General features: G+C 37.8%; 10 protein-coding genes across 10 annotated transcripts; 4 read left to right on the forward strand and 6 right to left on the reverse strand.

The window, feature by feature from the left end:
* Window positions 1–18: 18 nt before the first annotated feature.
* On the forward strand, window positions 19–487 carry GCK72_002377 (uncharacterized protein; the record flags this gene model as incomplete). Its single annotated transcript, XM_003112136.2, has 2 exons — window positions 19–99; window positions 146–487. The coding sequence occupies 2 exons, from the start codon at window positions 19–21 to the stop codon at window positions 485–487; spliced, it is 423 nt and encodes a 140-aa protein (XP_003112184.2).
* Window positions 488–726: 239 nt separating this feature from the next.
* On the reverse strand, window positions 727–1,642 carry GCK72_002378 (uncharacterized protein; the record flags this gene model as incomplete). Its single annotated transcript, XM_003111953.2, has 5 exons — window positions 727–825; window positions 873–1,007; window positions 1,062–1,276; window positions 1,384–1,501; window positions 1,547–1,642. The coding sequence occupies 5 exons, from the start codon at window positions 1,640–1,642 to the stop codon at window positions 727–729; spliced, it is 663 nt and encodes a 220-aa protein (XP_003112001.1).
* Window positions 1,643–1,890: 248 nt separating this feature from the next.
* GCK72_002379 (uncharacterized protein) lies at window positions 1,891–2,695 on the reverse strand (the record flags this gene model as incomplete). The annotated part of the gene is made up of 3 exons (XM_003112219.2): window positions 1,891–2,064; window positions 2,149–2,612; window positions 2,662–2,695. The coding sequence occupies 3 exons, from the start codon at window positions 2,693–2,695 to the stop codon at window positions 1,891–1,893; spliced, it is 672 nt and encodes a 223-aa protein (XP_003112267.2).
* A 334-nt stretch (window positions 2,696–3,029) lies between these two features.
* On the forward strand, window positions 3,030–3,620 carry GCK72_002380 (uncharacterized protein; the record flags this gene model as incomplete). The annotated part of the gene is made up of 4 exons (XM_053723398.1): window positions 3,030–3,107; window positions 3,160–3,264; window positions 3,317–3,409; window positions 3,486–3,620. The coding sequence occupies 4 exons, from the start codon at window positions 3,030–3,032 to the stop codon at window positions 3,618–3,620; spliced, it is 411 nt and encodes a 136-aa protein (XP_053592043.1).
* Window positions 3,621–3,772: 152 nt separating this feature from the next.
* Window positions 3,773–12,716, reverse strand: GCK72_002381 (uncharacterized protein; the record flags this gene model as incomplete). Its single annotated transcript, XM_053723399.1, has 27 exons — window positions 3,773–3,851; window positions 3,898–4,004; window positions 4,050–4,169; window positions 4,217–4,700; window positions 4,747–4,886; window positions 4,932–5,130; window positions 5,177–5,298; window positions 5,355–5,544; window positions 5,868–6,095; window positions 6,139–6,253; window positions 8,247–8,334; window positions 8,382–8,573; window positions 8,623–8,982; window positions 9,041–9,193; window positions 9,250–9,463; window positions 9,508–10,058; window positions 10,108–10,297; window positions 10,425–10,542; window positions 10,587–10,830; window positions 10,875–11,025; window positions 11,074–11,367; window positions 11,482–11,714; window positions 11,782–11,925; window positions 11,969–12,079; window positions 12,361–12,444; window positions 12,495–12,629; window positions 12,675–12,716. The coding sequence occupies 27 exons, from the start codon at window positions 12,714–12,716 to the stop codon at window positions 3,773–3,775; spliced, it is 5,088 nt and encodes a 1,695-aa protein (XP_053592044.1).
* A 396-nt stretch (window positions 12,717–13,112) lies between these two features.
* Window positions 13,113–13,660, reverse strand: GCK72_002382 (uncharacterized protein; the record flags this gene model as incomplete). Its single annotated transcript, XM_053723400.1, has 4 exons — window positions 13,113–13,295; window positions 13,370–13,477; window positions 13,524–13,585; window positions 13,633–13,660. The coding sequence occupies 4 exons, from the start codon at window positions 13,658–13,660 to the stop codon at window positions 13,113–13,115; spliced, it is 381 nt and encodes a 126-aa protein (XP_053592045.1).
* Window positions 13,661–14,045: 385 nt separating this feature from the next.
* On the reverse strand, window positions 14,046–14,960 carry GCK72_002383 (uncharacterized protein; the record flags this gene model as incomplete). Its single annotated transcript, XM_003112184.2, has 3 exons — window positions 14,046–14,108; window positions 14,162–14,724; window positions 14,804–14,960. The coding sequence occupies 3 exons, from the start codon at window positions 14,958–14,960 to the stop codon at window positions 14,046–14,048; spliced, it is 783 nt and encodes a 260-aa protein (XP_003112232.2).
* A 198-nt stretch (window positions 14,961–15,158) lies between these two features.
* GCK72_002384 (uncharacterized protein) lies at window positions 15,159–15,930 on the reverse strand (the record flags this gene model as incomplete). The annotated part of the gene is made up of 3 exons (XM_053723401.1): window positions 15,159–15,392; window positions 15,441–15,717; window positions 15,767–15,930. 3 exons carry the CDS (start codon window positions 15,928–15,930, stop codon window positions 15,159–15,161), a joined length of 675 nt encoding a protein of 224 aa, XP_053592046.1.
* Window positions 15,931–16,540: 610 nt separating this feature from the next.
* On the forward strand, window positions 16,541–17,073 carry GCK72_002385 (uncharacterized protein; the record flags this gene model as incomplete). The annotated part of the gene is made up of 3 exons (XM_003111913.2): window positions 16,541–16,546; window positions 16,592–16,733; window positions 16,784–17,073. 3 exons carry the CDS (start codon window positions 16,541–16,543, stop codon window positions 17,071–17,073), a joined length of 438 nt encoding a protein of 145 aa, XP_003111961.1.
* An 862-nt stretch (window positions 17,074–17,935) lies between these two features.
* GCK72_002386 (uncharacterized protein) lies at window positions 17,936–18,462 on the forward strand (the record flags this gene model as incomplete). The annotated part of the gene is made up of 4 exons (XM_003112182.2): window positions 17,936–18,043; window positions 18,087–18,172; window positions 18,222–18,333; window positions 18,382–18,462. The coding sequence occupies 4 exons, from the start codon at window positions 17,936–17,938 to the stop codon at window positions 18,460–18,462; spliced, it is 387 nt and encodes a 128-aa protein (XP_003112230.2).
* Window positions 18,463–18,850: the final 388 nt, after the last annotated feature.

Below are 18,850 nucleotides of genomic sequence, written 5' to 3' on the forward strand. Positions count from 1 at the left end.
ATTCGCAGCTCATTGAAGATGGCTCATGTCGAGAGTTTCTACTTGGATGCCAACTTGGAAAGTGACGCAGCTACTCTGCCTGTCACTGAGAATGACTTGGTATGATAATGAAAAAGTCAATGCTTACTAATCAGTTATTGTTCAGATGGAAGCGCAGTTCATTGCTGATTCTCCACTAAATAACGATGCCATCACTCGCATCGTTGGTGCTCAACTTAAATTTGAGAGAAACAGTCAAGTTGTTTCCGACTACTGTGTCGAAGCTCAACAATCAATGGAGCTAGAAAATCCGAATCTCGTTGCAATGAGCAGCTCGATTCTCGATAACCATAAGTATTTCGCACCACCACAAAATACTGATGCATCGCAGTACGTCTGGAACCCAACTGACGCCGTCTCTTCTCATCATCAATACGTGGCACAGAGCCCGAACATCTACACTAACGACTACATGACTAGCGAACCATCCGACTATGTTTACATGTAAATTGAATAAAGATGCTAGGCTAACTATGAAGAATTATACTTATAAAAGAAGATTAATAAACAAGGGACAGTATGAGAAAGATTTAAACTTTCGCTTCATAGAAAACAAATATCTCCCATATTGAGAACGTAAGTTTTTATCACAGATGAGAAATTACAATTTCCCTGCAGGAAACTACAGAGGTGTATCGAAATTAACATGACAACATGACAAAGTAAATATAAATACATAACAAGGTGTTAATCAGCATCAGAATCAGATAAATATTCCGAATAATCTTCTTCGTTCACTCGATTTTCCTTCATCGCTTTGTCGAGGAGAGCAGCAATATCAGCGTCCTTGAATAGATTACTACGTGATAGCCTCATTTTTCATGTGAGCTCACCTTTGTCACGTCAATCGGCAGCTTCTGATCTTGGTTTCGAATGAAAGGGCTCGCGGCAGCAGTCAGAAGTAATCTCACGCACTCAACATGTCCTTTGTAAGCAGCTGCATGAAGTGGGGTATCACCGAGTTTATTCTGAACAAATACTCTTCCCACTACATTCATATATTCTCTGGACAGGACACAAACCTGAACGGAAACAGCAACTTTTTTGTCTTTAAGCAAAGTGTCCACAGCAGTTACGTGACCTCCATGTGCAGCCCAATATAGTGGAGTTGCCCCGGATTTGTCCAGTGAATTGACGGAGACTCGCTCCCTGAGACATTCACACAACATATCCATATTCCCTCGTCGCGCAGCCTCATGGAGAGGGTTGGGTAATTCTTCCATGTTTTCACTTATTACTGAAAATAAAAATTAGATATAGATATCTTTCAGGTCTTCTTTTTCTTTCCAATAACTCGATTTCATTTAACAACTTTTACAATTATTATTTGGAAACTACGCTAACCATAATTTGCGGGAACTAATCCTTTTTTACCACCGATGCTCGCTTGAAACCAATCTTTGTTTGGCTGCTCGTCGCTAACATACATCAGGTCTCCTTCGCTAAATGTTAGCTCTTGGTCCTGAAATTTTGGAATTTTTTGTTGAAAGAGGATTCAAGATCTCACAGATCTGGCCTGAAAATCGTAGAGCGCTCGGAAAACTTTCACTCTCCCTGGTTTGGGTGCAGGTGGTGGTGGAGCCATCGGGCGAGCAGTGGACATCTTGAAATTATTTTTTACAATAAAAGTTTACAGTGTAAATTTGTTCAGAACGAAAAGATAGCATCAGCGATCCAATCAAAAGAATCATCGAAACGAACAGAAAATTAGAAAAAAAAATCAGGATACATATCTATATATATACGGTATATGTACAGACAGAACAGTTCATAACGATGAAGACCACCTCCCAGAAGGTGAAAGAAACAATCAAACGATTAAATACTTTAGTGTCAAATATAGTGTCACTTCTATGAATAGTAAAAAGTGAGTGGACCACATCGTTCTTCTCGAACTCGGCGAATATGTCGGAGACATGGAATGGCTTTAGCAAATGATGGCCGCAGACGTTCTTGCAACAATGGGCGAATATCATTTTCGATGAAGAATAGTGTCGTTGGGAGACGTCCTTTTGCTTTGATTTCCTGAAAAAGTATGTTTGTATGATTTTAATATCACTGTGATTATCTTGTATACGAAGTGGTTCAGAAATATTTGATGAAACTCACCAATTCTCTCCAACTGTCCAACATCTCTCTGTCGATTCTCGTCAATTGCCTATTTGTTTTTGAGAGAATATTGTTCTTTTTTGTCAAAAACTCATCCATTTTCCCAACAATTTCATTCAAGTTATCCAATGTCAACCGTCCCAGTTGATATTTTGGAATCGTCTTGAATTCTTGCTCAGATATTTGTGCAACGATTCGAATTTCCTTTTCAACGTTTTTAGAGAGTTCATCTTTGTTTTTAACTTCTTCCTTGTCGGTAGTGTTTGACTTTTCCGAAGATTGTGCACAAGATTCCATCTGGTTTGTAACGGGTGTAACCTCAATTCCGAGGAATTTGTACAATTCATCTATAGAACAACTAGTACAAGTTTCTTCGCATGGATCCACTAGTTTTTTCCGGGTATTCGTGATATCTTCGAGTAAAACTTTGATATTGTTCATTGATTTAGTAATGGGAGTCAACGCTGGAAAAAGTTATATAATTACGTTATGAAATACAAAAAAGCGACTTACTTGCATCAAAATTAGGAATATTCTCTCGGAACATACTGAATTTTTCAATGTTTTCAGTGTTTAAACTATCCATAAAGCTTTCCATGTTGAATGAATTATGATTAACAGTGATTTTTCCGGTCAATAAACAAGAAAAAATTGCTTGAGCAATGAGTCACATTCGCGCCTATTCATTTTAGAATTCGTCCGAGAGGAGAACACGAGCTGTTCAGTAGTGCGCGTTTACTATACGTATTTCTAGTCCGCGTTACCGACGGAGACGAATTTGAAAATTTTTAATGTGAGCTTGCAGGCTTGTAAACTGTAAATCTAGTATTAATGTATTGTAACCACTTCAAAAGCTCACCAAAAAGGCAACTACACTGAAAATGGAAGAAAAAGACGATTACGATGTATTTATCGAAGAAGCAGAAAACGTAATCGAGCATTACACAGCGGGTGAAGATGTAAGTGAAATATTTTTTTTTCAAAAAATTTTCCAAATAACGTTTTTTTAAGGTACAATATGAATTAAATCGATTACTTGAACGAGCTCTTCTTGTTGATCCAATAAATGCTCCATGCAGAGATGCCGAAGCCATCAACGCCTATAATTTATTGAAGGTCGGTGACGCTTTGATGATATGGTTAAAACAAAACAAAAAACATTATTCAGCGCGCTATAGACACAGAGAGCCCCATAAACATCCCAATCACCCCTATTATCCGTCAACGACAAAGATCTCACTCTTCAAATGATCATAATAACGTGAGTGTTATATTGTTTTCCTGTTGAGTGAAGAATCTTTCCAAAAAGTACATAATTAAAACTTGAAAACATTCAGGCATCGACAAACTCTCCAGCTGAACCTGCCCTACATTCCAGATTTCCTGTTCTCATTTGTTTTATAATTTTTATCCTTCTTTGTCTTATATACTATCTAATCTTGCCACCACCATGTCCTCGCCCACTTTGGTGAGAAATTAATAACATATGTAAGTATTCTCTCATTGAAAGAGAAATTGTTTATTATTAGGCAGAAGTACAAAGAAATTTTAGAAAATAAACTCGATATGATCAAAAAATAACAATTGAACCGTAAAACCTAACAAATTAAAACAAGGTCAGAGATCAGTCACCCTCGGTGACGATGCTTGCAATACATCGTGCAATTATGGCATCAGATTCTTTGTTGGTCGAGAACACTTTCCTGCAAAAAATCTGTAAAATCTGAAACGAAAACTAATATTTCTTACAGTAACAGAAAGTCTTCATCTTCGGGATAAACTATTGTATCTGTGCGGAGTTTGATAGGTGCGTCTTTTTTTAGATGCAGCTTTTGAAGAGCAGCTTCTTGAAGAGCCTACAAAGTATTAGATACACACGAATAAATGTTTTCCCAACTCACTTCAGCTTCTTCTTCTTGTAACGTCGGTTGGGGATACACAGCAAAAATGTCAAGCTCATCTTTAGGATCGCCGTCGTTTCTTATCAATCCTTTGTCTCGTTCGATATCCTTGAAAACACACTGCGATGAAATAAATTACAAAATTAAAACAAAAGTGAAGCAAATACCTTAATAGTCTTCCGACATCTATGGTAATGTGATGCAGCACGATTTCCATTCCATGAACTAAAACCGCATTCACATTCGAACAACGTATTTCCAGTGCAAGTTAGATCATATCCCTGTCGTTCTTCGTCTTCATCACATGCCACTTCGTTACTAATACGATGTCCTTCTGGAGTTTGAAGAAATTTCTTCTGCAGGATACTGATTTTCTTAGGGTTCGACATGCGCTCTACTTCTACTTTTTCATGAATCTTCGGACGTTCATGAACCTGCCAAAGAGGGTCCAGAAGAGTGTGATCTTGACCTCGATGGTAATCAAGAGAAGCACGATCATTGAATGTCAGTGAACACATATGGCAACGATACTGCGCACTAGTGGAATGACGTTGCATATGTTCCACGAATGAATTGACGAAAATATGTTTACTCCGACGAGCTGTTGGTCGCAATTCTTCTTGATACAAGCAGATTGGACAAACGAGTGTCCTGAAAATTATCAAGAATTTTCGAGTAGATTAAGATTGAATCTCACTCATTGATGTGTCTTTCAATGAAATGTTCATAGAAATAAGCTCTAACTGATGTTCGGTAGTTGCATTTCTTGCATTTATATGGAGCTTCGCCTGATATGTGTTTCCTCTTATGTGCTTCGAGAATCGATGTGCTTTCGAACTAAAAATATCAGAAATTAAACATGTGGAGGCATGTGAGACTCACATTAATTTCACAGATGTTACATATCGTCTTTGTCTTGTCCTGATCAAAATGACATTTGGAACGATGTTGGTGCATCAAGTAAATGGTTTTGAAAACTGCTTGACAATACTCGCAGGTTCTAATTTTCTTCAATGCAAGAACACTCCATTTGGAGAGAGCGGCAGTATCGTGAAAATTGCTCGGTATTCGAACTTGTGTCCTGAAGTATAAATTTATATGAAGAAAAATATACTGAGAGGACTTACTGTGTTTCTTTTTTCTTTCTTGGTATGAATGGTGGATCATAAACTATATGTGACCATAAATGATTAATGAATCCCACAACGCTGTCACATAGCTTATAACACTTCGCAGCGTTGAAAGAACACTGGAAATTTAACAAAATTGAAATCAGAGTTGAATGAAGCTTTGTGAAAAACGTACCACAAACTGCCCTTCAAGCTTCTTTGTGCTGAATCGAGAAGAACGTCGAGATGGCTCATAGCCTTCTGTTGCCTCAAACATATAATGTCCGTTATAGACTGCTGGAACTGTTGTATTCTGACTGTTTCGTTGTCTTAGGGATGGAGTAGATTGATGAGAAACATTGGGAACGGCTGGAGATGGCGATGGTCTGGAAAACTTTATAATTGTATGCTGTAGTAATTCCTCATTCTATTTCCGATTTCCTTCCAGCTATTGGGAGACAATGATTGAAGTGCATCTACTCTTTTCATAAGAAACGTGAGAAAATCATGCATCTCGGTGATAGATTCTAGAAAAACTAGAAAAATGTATGCAAGACAGAGATGGAATGATTATAGTACCGGTGTTTTCCAAATATTCTCATTTTACAAAACTTGAGTTTATTCGAAATTCACATTCTCATTTTTTAATTTCTAAGAGTCAGATTTTTAAAATAAAAATGTTTTTTTTTAAACTTTTAGGAAATTGTACCTTTTCAATGCTCTTGGAATAGAATTTTGGAAGCTCGTGTGAGCGATAACTGGTGGAAGTGCATAACTTTGAAGTGGATTAAATCCTGCATTTTGACTGCTTGACTGGTTTCTGCCTAACACATTCGCTAGCGTCCTGATTCCGAATTGTTCCAAATTGATCTTCGAAACTGTGGAGATATGTGCAGTTGCGCCAAGGCTGTTATCAACTTGGTTCAGGGAAGTGCTGCTGAAAAAAAACAATGAACACTTCGTCTGAACTATTGCCTCACGTTCTGAGTACATCTGGGGCTGGTTTCGGTGTTATATCGATGATGTCGTCGTCATCATCAGATAATGTGATCACTTCTGCCATCGTACTGACCACCAGATGATACTTTGACGCGTCTGTAAAAGGGATATTTAGATTAATTAACTCTAGAACTAGATGGTTAAAGGTTCGGAAGAATCGATCTGTTGATCTAGCATGCGCGGGTGAAGGCTGGACAACCAGTGACGGTGAGCGCTTTTCTAATCGAGAGACGCAGAGTGTAGAGGAAAAGAGCGAAATATGTGGTTGAGTGACGCGACGACTTGTTTTCTTTCCGATTGTTAATGCTCTTTCAGAATTATTCAAAATATAGGCTGAGCATCCGTGAACAATGACACAGACATTATGGAACATATAATTCGAAAAGAGATTCATACATGACTCGAACAGCGTACTCACTGCGTAGCAACTTATTTGAGTAGGAGAGAAACTAGCACGGCACGCTTCTTTCAACCGCGCTCTACCGAAACCGAAGAAATTTGTGTGCGAAGTTGAGAGACTCGGAGAAGAAGCGAAATGTTCGAGGGAATTTCGGTGGAGCGCAGTTGTAAGAACTGTGCCGAGCTAATACAAAACTAACTCTATTTAACAAACATGATAATCATTGAGCATGCTAGAATTAATGCGTCAGGGCGCCATCAGTGGTGCGATAGAGCACAAACCGCAAGGGATCACAGGGAGTTAACTGAGTCAGCCTAGATAGATAGATTGGGTGATGAATCTTGCAGACAGCACAGTGAGCCAACATCAGGCAGAACACTCTGTTCAAAACTACTCTATCATTTCGTAAATAATAGAGTATGAAAAAATGGGGACCAGGTTTCCCAAATCAATTATTGGGTCAAGACTGGACCTAGGCAGTGGGTTTTGAATTGATGAAAAATCAGACTTGTCAAAAATAGGGCCGAAATTTCTCTCGGCCCAGCCCGGCTCGGTCGGCCCGGATTCAAAAATGTGTACTCATTTTGTAACACAATTTTCTGAAATTTTTCGAAAATTTAGAGTAAAAATGCTTAAATTATCATACATATTTACCTTTTTATTGAATTTGGAATATTTATTCGAAAACTTTTTTTTTCAAAAAATTTCCAAAAAACATCAAACTTTCAAAAAAAATTTTTTTAAGTTTTAAAAGCGGGCCGGGCCGGGCAGAGAATATTTTTGATTTCGGCCCGGCCCGGCCCGTGACAACTCTGATGAAACAGTATTGAAAACCAAGGAGACGCAGTGATAAATATGAGTGTGTGATCTTTTTGAGGAGTCGGCGTCTCTTCCTTGTCAATGATGTTTCCTTCTTTGAGTCTCATTCTCTCTCTCGAATTTTATCAGTTGAGCGCGGTGGTCAGACCAATAGTTAAAAATAAAAGCAAACCGGTCTCATTCTACAAATATTTTAGGATCTATTCATACGGATGCTAATGGATTATGTATAATCTAAAGAATTCGATATGCAGCAAAGACGAAATATATGTTGAAAAATACAGATTTCAATTTGAGAAATGCAGAGATTTGAAAAAATTTTGAAGGACAAATGCGGTGTCCATTTAGTGTATTTAGTTAGTGTATGCAACTGCGGGCACTATGCGTCTAATAGTAAATACCGTGTTCGTGCGGCGCAGTGAGAGGGGCGTTTCGCGCTCCGCCTTAGCAATACTGTCGCACACTTCTGCCAACAACGTTCACGATTTTCCGAATGTGATATCGACTTGAATGTTTTTCACGAAAAACTTACTTTTTGAACCTAGGTTTGTGAGACTGCCAGGAACAGCATAGAATGGATAAACAGTAGTTTTAAGACTTGCTGCACCTCGAAGAATCGCGGATCGAACGAAAATACCCCTGAAAACTGGTTTTCCTGAACCCCGAATGTTTACTGTCAGTCAGATTCGAGAAGAAATACGACTCGTATGTAACATGTTACGTAACATTTAGTTCCAGAACTATAAGAATAAACATTCATCGAATAAAAAGGTTCCACTGAATTAAAATTTTAAAATGATAATAAAAACACAAGAGAATAAGAAAATATTTAACACGCTCTTTTGTAAGAGGAATGCAGATATTTCGAACAATCCAAGTTATCCTTGTCGACGAGATACTCGTATATTATTTCGATGATGTAGAGCGGCATGTTGTCCCGCTTCAACATCGCCGCACTCTGAAGATAATTAAATTGAGAAACCTGTTGAGAAAGAGCTGAATTACCTGAATGTTCCAATTGAAATCTTTGAATGCAAAAACTCTATTAGGTTTAATTGATGAAATCTGGATGTATTCGGAGATGTAATAAACAACTGCTCCGCCAGCCTCCAGTATACTCGCTACTTGTAGAGTTTTCTTGTCCTCTTCATGTATAACACATCGCCAACCAGTAAAAGCACCATTCACACGAGACTCCTAGTAATAATATGAGTTTGACTGAAATTTGAAAAATCTTTCAACTCACCATACTAACAGACGAAGTGATAGGCATCTGCTCAATCTTGGTTCGCCACAATCTACAGACAGACACTAATTTTTCCAGGATTTTTCGATTATCGCGATCTTTCGGATGGTTTTCTTTCTCTGATACTTTTGGTAGCTTATCATAAGACCACTCAAATCGTTTTTCATCGACCCATCGGCCAGAAGCAGTACTTTGAGTAACATAATCCGGTGTTAGACACCATTTTCCGGCAGCGATCGAGCAGAGAACTTTTGGAGTTCTTTGCATATTGCTAGCGATTAAATGAGTAACATCTCTATTATATTCTTTTTCGATACGTCCACCCAGTTGTTTGATGGCTTCTTGAAGCTCTTGTATTTCCTGTAGAATGTGGAAACTTCAGTGATGTGAATAATAAAATACAGTTAGAGAGTAATACCTGCGGGTTCATGCTAGAAACGCTGAGCAAGAAACGTGGTTGCATGGCGTACTGTCGATTCAGTTCCTCGTGTTCTTGATTCTGTTCAGCAAAAGACTCGTCCATCGCCATATATCGTGCAGCACGATCTATTTCTCTGACTAAAACAGGAGTCTGAAAATATAAAAGTCAGTTATAGACAGCATTAAACATGCTTTTGGTAAACTAACACTAGACACTGTTCTTCTATTCTCTGTCATTGCGACTCTTGAGTTCAGCACTTGACAAGTTGCTGGTTCATTCTCCTTCTCTGTTCTGCGACCAGTGTTTATAACAGCTTTCCGCAGAATACTCCCGACCCGGGAGTTGGTAATTGATTCTTGAGTATCTCGTGCTGGCGACTCCATATTATCAATATACTCATTGGCATTATCTAGATTGAGGCTGAAAAAAAATGTTGTGAATATATTTCTGAAATTCGCACTAACTTCATCTTATATGGCTTCCTAAGATCAGGAAAATAGGGATTCACGTATGGAGTACTCAAATCAGTTTTTTTTCCTTCTCTTGTTTGAACTGGTTTATCTTGAACTTTATGTCTATCTTCTATTTCTTGTTCCAATTCTTCCGTGGTATCTCTTTCTTGAATTTTCATCCATACATCATCATCTCTTTGAAAGTTCAACAGAGGTTCGGCATTCTCTTTATATAGATAATTATTGATTGGAAGGAGACTACCACGGCTGACACTGGCTATAATCCACGAGTAATCTGCAGTACGAGCGCGATGTTGAGGTTCATCGATGGGTCCTTTAGTAATCATGATTTTATACGCTTTTGAATCCATCTCATCAATGACAGCGCCTCCATTTGTTCTGATGATAGCTCCCACATATTTGCATAAATGCGAGTGAGAGGAGAGAGAGCATATCAAGAAAAATCTACAATGACTGAAAATCTGAATTGGAGGTTTTGGAAGTGGAACAAAAAGCGGATGCTTCTTTGGACCTGCGCGGTATCCTTCCGTACGACAAGAATCCTAAAAGATAAAGCGATTACGGTATTTTTTAGAAACATTTGAAACTTACAATGTAAAAATCGGTGACAACTGTGTCATAAACTAACAGCTCGTGCATCGTTGCAGAGTGTCCAAAAACAACGAATTCCGCTTTTTCCAGAGTTCGCTCAATCTGTCCTCCCAATTCTCGAATATTCTCACTCAGTTTTTTGGCGTCGTCTCTTCCGAACGATGATGGATGCACTCCGTAGGTGTGATTTCTTAAAGTAAACATTTCTATCATTGATTCTCAAAACTTGCAATGATAATATTTTTAAAAAAAACTTCAGCAGTACAGTACTTTTTTTTCCAAATTTCTCATTTTCGGAAATTAAAAAAAAAGCTTACGCAAAAATGAACTCGATGCTTGAAGTTTTGTTTGGCTGTGACATTCCAGTTTGAGCATAATCATCATTCTGAGATTGCCATTGGCTTTCATCCATTATATTTTCTGTCCATACAAAACCTGAATCTCGACTTAATTTTTCAATTCATACGAAAAGGTCTCACCATCTGCGGGTACCATAGTTCGACGTTTTACACATTCCACAACCCATTGGGCCGTAACTATAGCTATATCTTCCTGCTGCATGAACTTTCTTAATGCCATTCGTTCTTGTTGATTCGGAGCAATGACCACAACATTTGTGGCTGATTCGAATTTCGGAGCTCGAGTGGCTCCAGTTTCATTCAAAAATCTTCTCCACTTTTCCATTCGTTTCTCATCAACTCCACATATATAAAACAGGCAATTCTATAAAGATGAATTTTTTGTCGAGCATAAATTATACAACTTACTTCGAACAAATCACTGTGTCCTTCATCAATTAGTTTTCGTAACTCATCAATCGGATCTAGAGCGCTATCTGCCGGATCTTGGGTTGATATACTCTGAGTAGTGGGAATACGAGCAAGCGGAATGGAACTTTGTCGAGCAAGTGGAGTTGAGCTGGAAACTTGATATTTGTGAAAAAACATTCGGTATGAGAAGTCATACAATTGATCATGTTTTCTTGCTGCAGAAGTTCGTCCAATCGTTATATCAGTACTCATTATAGTTGTGGATGCAACAATGGAAGTGGAAGTGGTTGATACATATGATCCTGATTGTCTGCGACTAGATTTATCCACTGGTGTCATCGCAGAAGACACATTGAATGAAGATGTACAGAGGCGTCCTCCATTCCCAGAAATTGCAGATACATCTGGTACACTTTCATTGACAGTTGTGTTTTTTTTTGGAGTTGAAGATCGCATATGTTCCGCGGTAAGGTATTTGGGGTGATACTTTCTGAAAATTATCAATTAGAGTCACGTGACTGACGTGTTCATTTATTTGGTTATTTGAAATACGATTAATCGTGAAATAGTCACTAAACAGTCACTTTGAAAACAAAAAACTAACGTCTCATCGATAAGATGACCCAAGTCAATACATTTTCGAATCCATCTCGTTTGTACGATTTTGATTGTTTTCCATTCAACTGCTTTTGTATATTTTTTGCCAGATGTTTTATCGGAAATCAAATGAGTACATCTAGGTTTCGACATGTTTCCATATACTTTTCCACCATGTTCTTCTACCAATTGCATCAAGTTGGCGCGATCAGTTCCATCGATTGAAGTGATTGCCATTTCCTGAAAAAGTAACATTTAAATTTATTCACATTGCTTGAAGATATCTAAAGTTTAGAAAATAACTTACGAGTCCTTCAAAAACTCTCAATCTATATGAATTAACCGCATCTCTGCTCAGAGCACTGAATTTTCCCATTGTAGTTTGTGACGTCTCCCATAGTTCCTCAACCCATTCTTTTCGCATCAACTTTACTGAATTGCTCACGGCGGACTGTAATTTTAATGGTAGAATATATTCAAATCTTGATTTTTACTTTGTATTTGTTCGTTTGCTCTGCTCTACTTGCCAATAAGTGTGTCGTCTCGTGGTACAGATCACCACTCGCTATTCCACACATCCAACCAATTTTTTGGTATAGTTCGAGCTGTAAACTAATTGAGATGATGTTGTAAAACGGATAAGCGAAAACTAGCCTTCTTTTCAGGTTCGAAGGAAGTGAGAGTTAATTTAGCACCCTCAAAAACACTGGAAAATACAGGATGATTCCATAAAGGCAATGGTTTCTGTTCATCGATACACTCTCGAAGAATTGGCGGACCGTAAATTCTGAAAATTTCAAACTTAATCATATTGAGCCTTTGAAAATACTAACTTGAACTTTTTTTCTAGCATTCTTCGAAAAAGTTTTCCGCGGAAACAAGGTACGATGAAAAAATCATCGGAAGACTGAATGCGATCCAATGATTCAGAATCCATCCATTCTGGCATAACTCCTGAATCCTTCGCTATCTGAATACATCAAAATAAATATTAATTCGTTTCAAACTCGTTTCGCGTACATTATAAGCATCTAAAAAGTTTTCGTCCTCTTGTTCTGTCGGTTTTCCATCAGGAAGTTTTACAAAATACATTGTACACGATGAATCGTCATTATCGTCGTCACAAATAACTGAGTCTTCCTCAATCATATTGCTCTGAAAAATGAGAAAATGGGCGGAAATTGCAGAGGTATAACTTACTTCATTTCTTCTTGATTTTTTTGGCGCTGGAGGGACTGACATTTTTTCTGAAAAATAGGAAAGCAAGATTTGAAAACAGCAAAGCAGCACAAGAAATTTAAAAATGACACTTTCGCGCGGAGGTTGAGGCGTAATAACAAGTGTATCTCTGTCTGCGTCTTCTTTCTCTCTCATTCAGTCAACAGTTGCAACCAATTCTTTCCGAGCAATCAACACCAAATATGTCCGTCCCGGACAGGGGTTCTCGAGTTTTTTTTTCAGTTTTTAAAATATAAAAACGCATAAGCAGATTGTATTGTAATAAAATTTTTTGCGTTTGAAAGTAGAAATCTGAGAAAGAAAACTTGAGATGAGAAACGCAGTCTTCTCTTCCTTGGAATACGGATACAAAAAAAGAAACTTAATCTTTAGAATAACTATTATATTGGATTACAAAGATTATTTAACGTCATTCAATCTAACTATTTGATTTTCGAATTCAAATCCAATCGGATTTCCATCTTTATCGAACCGAAAACGATGATACAGTTTATCCGTCAACTTGTCAGCTACCAGTGCTTTCCCACCAATTGAGCTTTTATGATATACACGTCCTGTCGAAGTCATTGATAGTGTTGAAGGCTGGAAAAATTCAATCAAATTTATTCTGAAACTTGATGTACTTCGAATGGATATTGAATACTTGATTGACCGACTTTCAACGACTGTTCTGTTGGATCCAACTCGGTATACACCAACGGAGTGTCATCACATCTCAAAAAGTTTCGTTCGATTCCACAAAGACTGACCCATGGGAATGTATCCTGAGAAAATGTTTACTCGTTGATTTATTTTATTGAAAACTGCTACCTCATATCTTCCTGTTTTATTCTCCTTGATTCTCGCATAAAAGAAGTTGAGAAATGGGACATCTTAAATCTTCAATTCGGTATACAGTCAATTTTTAATTGAATTGTACCTTTATAAGCAGCAGTGAAGTTCTTCATTCTGGAATCATCCAGGAACAGGAACCCATTATGGCTAATATAGTAAAAATATTCTCTGAAATTTCTTCAAAGTTAATTGGAAGATCAATGGGAAATGACCTAATTTTTCCATTGTATTGTCCTTGTGTGTATAAGCTTCTTGCAAATGTGATATTCATCTTAATCTTTTCGATTTTGGAAGAATACTCAATGATTTGAAGTTTTAAAAGAAAAGTTGCAGGTATACTATCCCTCCGACAGTTATAATGAAACTATAAAAACTCATAAACTACATTTATTCACTCTGGATCGAATAAAACGCAACAGAAAAAAATATTGTTACGAAATTTGAAGAAGTCTCAACACAAATCGTTCTAAAAAAATTATATGAAAGGGTCACGAAAATTTAGAAAAGACGGAAGTCTGATTTCTTTCCTTGTTCCTTGTCGAACTCTGGATCTAGGGAAACCTGAAAAACGAGGAATTTCAGAGTGATTATATAAGTAGCTTTTATACACATACATTCTTATAGTATTGCCAATCCTTAGACAACGGCTTGTCTCCCTCGAGTGGTGACTTGGACATGTAGAACTCATATGGTGGTTCATAGTTCTTTTTGTCCTGGTAGAACATTCCCTTCTTCCAGAAAGAGTAGTCGAACTCTCCGTTCGCAAGTCTTTCTTTGTGATCGGCAAGTTTCGCGGAACGTTCTTCCATAATTTCTGGATGACGACGCTCCCAAATCATACGATGTTTCTGTTTCATGTATGCATCACGAACATCAGCTTCTCCTCCCATTTCTCCGTATTTGATGAAGAAGTTCAATTCGTTCTCTTCCATATCTTCAATCACCTTGGCGCATGGAGAATGATCCGGATTGTTGTAGAGCATACACCGATCAACACGTTGGCGAAGCGTTTGTAAAATGAATCCATCGACCATTTTATCGAGACGATATTGTTCGTTGGCTTCATAGAAACATGCTTTGTCATTAACTCCGCATTCGTCGATTTCTGGTACGCGGTTGAGTTGTCGATGGTAGTAAGGAAGACGGTTCCTGTTGTTCAATGGTTGAACGACCTTCTCTGAAAGCACAAAGTTCTAAATGCTTATAAATATTCCTAGATAAAGCCAAACTATTTTCAGAATTCAACGCTTTTTTACCTCTAAACCAAGTGGCTGGAGCGTCAAACGCTTTATGCGCATAGTATCGGAACCGTGGGTAGATGGATCCACGTGAATCAACATCCCGAACTTTCCAGTAAGCATCCCACGATGCTTTATCATCAGCTTGACGCTGCTCCACTAAGCTTTCACCCATCTCTGAAAATCAGTTTCCTGGTGAACTAACGAACATGAATATAAACGGAGGATGATAAAAATAAACATCTGCGTCACAACGCATATTCGTGTGGAAAGTCCAATAAAAAATAATAGTGTTTTTTTTAATTCAAAACTTAACAAAGAAAGATCAACAGAAAATAATAAAAATAGAAAACAAAACTAATTAATTTCAGCCTCAGACAGATCTTGTGTAATTATTCTGAACCATAGCAATTAGCTCATCTTCATCAGTTACTAATTCAGACTTGACGAGAATATCGTGAATTTTGATGATGTCGTCTGTCGTTGAGGCATTGATCCAGATTCTCCCATTCATTCCAACAGTGATTTCAAATTTGAAAAAATTTCCAAGAGTAAGGAGAATTTTGCAGGATGGACTTATGAGACGACGGCAGTGATTCAAAGATACCTGAACGAAATACAAATAACAATCCATATCAAGCTTTAAGATACTCACCTTGAACATGTATCCTCCATTGAGTTGTCCCATTCCACGAGCCCGTTTCTCGTCGTCGACACATGTCAGCTCAGCTTCAGTTCTCGGAGTACTATCGAATACTGTTGCATAGATAATGTCCCCAGTTTTCAGATTAGGTCTGTTGCGTTTTGTAGCTCCTTCAAAGTTAGTGAAGTTAATCATAGCATATTCGGCGGTTCCAATATCTAACCGGAAGAAATCACCGGTTTTTGATGTGACAATCCCGATTACTCGGTCTCCTTCTTGTGGAATATATCTGAATGATGAGAGTTACTAAAACGGAGTTAGCTTAATATATTTAGTACCTCTTGCTGTGAACGCTGAGCCAAACTTTTCCTTCTTCACTTCGCAGTGCCCCTGGCTGGGTTACCAATCTTTTATCCCCACGCAGGTTGATGCCATAGCCGATGATTGAAGAATCACTAGATGATGGCTCATTGATTACGTCTCCAGGAAGATAGATAGACATATCTGAAACATTGACGTGGTTGTTTCCATGAAACAATAAATAATGAAGAATTAATTGATTAAGATATAAATGTGTTATACATTTGAGGAACATGAAACATTAGAACCACATCTACATGTTTAACAGAAAATAATGAAGAAAAAACATATGTTTATCGATAAAAAACTTTAATAAAAGCTGAAAAAGATTGAAAAATAATGGAGCGGCTATCGGTGCGCCGCATTTTCTCGTGAACGTGTTTGCAGACTTGCTTACCGTACCTCAATACAAATATTGAGACACAGTTTCCAATCAGATTGCTTCTGAAAGATTGTGAAAACTGAAGAAGAAGAACAAGAAGAAGAAGAATGTTGTGACAAGTGAAAGAAGGAAACGATTTTAAAAACTGAAAGAATGAGCATAAGAATGGCACATGAAATATATTGGTAGTAAAGTCTCGCAGCTTCTCGTTTTGTGCATCGCGTGAATATTTATTTAATTTAATGACATTCGTGACATCCTAAATCTCTTCAAATCCACGTCAACATCACAGTGCAAATTTTCCTAGTTCAAGGTTTTTATTAGTACCAACTGATCTACAAAGATTGTCACGAACTTCCTGAAATCAGCAATGAAGGTCTGGTAATTTCTGCTTCCTCTCAACTGTTAGCTAACTTTTCAGATCATTCTCATTCTTCTCGCTATGACTGCAGCCCAAGCAGCCCCACTGACCGACTTTTCTGTATATATCAAGGGAACACTTCTGTGTCATGAAGAACCTTACAAGAATCGTAATCTGGAAATTTTTTCGGAAGGGGAGCGTCGTGAGCAGCTATTCTCATTTCATTAGTTTTCTAGTTTAATTATTTTGCAGTCAGATATGAGGATGATATGGACCGTTTCACCAAGGACAATGGCGAGTTCAGTATCAAAGCATGGATAACAACAGACGCTTACATGATAACCCCATATGTCATGATCTATCATAACTGCTGGGAGATGAAAGAAGTTCCTCATCGATGCCAAAGAAAAATTCTTCAGCCTCTGATGCCACCTAATGTAACAGTCGATTCAAAAACTCCAAATGAAAATAAGCTTTACAACTTTGGAGTCATTGATCTTCAATTCAAACATCCTGCTGAAGTCGAAGTTCATTGTGGATAGTAGGATAAATTTATCATTATTTATTTCATCATCGAAAGAAAATTTCGATTTATTCTTTCAATTGTCGAAATCCTTATTTCCCACATAAAATTCTTTCTTGACTTCATTGAGTATCCTATTCCTACTCTCCTCTTATACTTCTTAAATAGCATTGGAGAGACGAGAGAGAAAAAAGGAAGGGTGGGGCTACGCGCACACAAAGTATGCTGGTCGGCGGAACCCGTGAGATGTCGGCTGCTGGGTTTACTGAAGAGCGGCTGCCGAGTTGCTATTTTTGAGACCATACTATACAGAATCATTTCTGCAGTATGTATCTCGTAATTCCCATCAATTTGGTAGAGATGCCAACTGCGATGAAAGGGAGACGGGCAAGCCGCGAGCGTGAAACAGTCCTTTTGGACTTGATGACCGCACGGAGCCGATGAATTTTGGAGCCGTAGTGGCCTGCTCTTCTGAGCAGTTATATAAAGTAATGTCTGGAAATTGGAATGGAAAGGAACGTTCTTTTCAGTTTTTTCGAAGTTATTCTGATACTTCAACCAGGGTCGAGCATTTTATTATAAGATTTAGAAGCAATCTCGTTAATAATTCTCATTGAGATACTTATGATAAACTAGAATACTGATATTTGGTGTGGTTCAGGTTCTTGAGTTTTCAGCGTACAATTTGTTCAATAGAATATCTGCAGTCAGTTATTTTCATCTTGCACTGCTCTCTCAAATAAAGAGAAGCGAGCAGCCTTCTCCACTGCCTCTGCGTTCTCTTGTTTCCTTGACAACCATTTGAGAGCAACTGACGTCGTCGGTTTTCCTTCTTCGTTTCATTCATTTCACTTCTCGCTTCCCTTATTTTCATCACCAAAATGGAAGAAATTCATGAACAAGAAGAATCGAGTAATCATCAGTCGGACTCAATCACTGCAGAAACAACTGAAGATGGGCCGGGAAAAGAATATGAAATTTATACGAGAGTGAGTTTTTTGTCAGTGTCTATTCAATAGTAATCTTCATTAGAACGAGGAATTAGTCGACAAGTTGAAACTTCTGAACTACGAGGAAGGATTTTTGAAGCTCGGTGTCGCTTACAAACCAATTTTGAAGTAATTTTAAAATATTTTCTTATAGTTTCTGAAACGAATCTCGTTCCAGACACTATTTCGTGAAATCCAGAAACGTGGGTGAACAATTCTTTTTGTTCACTTCTTTGGCTGCTTGGTTGATAAGGAAATCAGGAGATGATTCGTATAATATGCCACAGGAAGTTAGTTTTCTTTTTTTGATTTATTTTTATATAAGGAAGACATTTCAGTTTGATGATCCGAACTCAACAATTGCAAATATTATGGCTGGCGCAAAAAGCAAGGTGAGGTTGAGTCTTATTTATGGATAGGAACAAGTTTTTCAAAAGTTTTGATTGAAATATTTTTACTGTTGATAGAGGCAAATAAGAGGTCATTCGCTGTGAAATAGGAGCTTTCGGAGAAAAACGATTTATATTCAAAACGTAAAAATAGAAAAAGAGACTATCATTCATCGTCTTCATCTTCATCTTCATCTTCATCTTCGTCATCATCCGTTGCTCCAACTAAATTTTCCCTCTTGAATCGTTCAACGTCTACCGATATAGCATGTCCATCAGAGTGGTGACGATGAACAGAAGCAGCATATGAGAATGAGAAAATAAGAAAAAGAATCAGAAGAATTCTCATTATTATACCTAGCTTGGAGGTTTTCTTGTTGCTGATTTCACCTTCTTTTTATACGTTTTTGCCTGATCT

The sequence above is a fragment of the Caenorhabditis remanei genome, chromosome I (genome assembly GCF_010183535.1).
Source record: "Caenorhabditis remanei strain PX506 chromosome I, whole genome shotgun sequence".
In the NCBI taxonomy this organism is placed as follows: domain Eukaryota; kingdom Metazoa; phylum Nematoda; class Chromadorea; order Rhabditida; family Rhabditidae; genus Caenorhabditis; species Caenorhabditis remanei.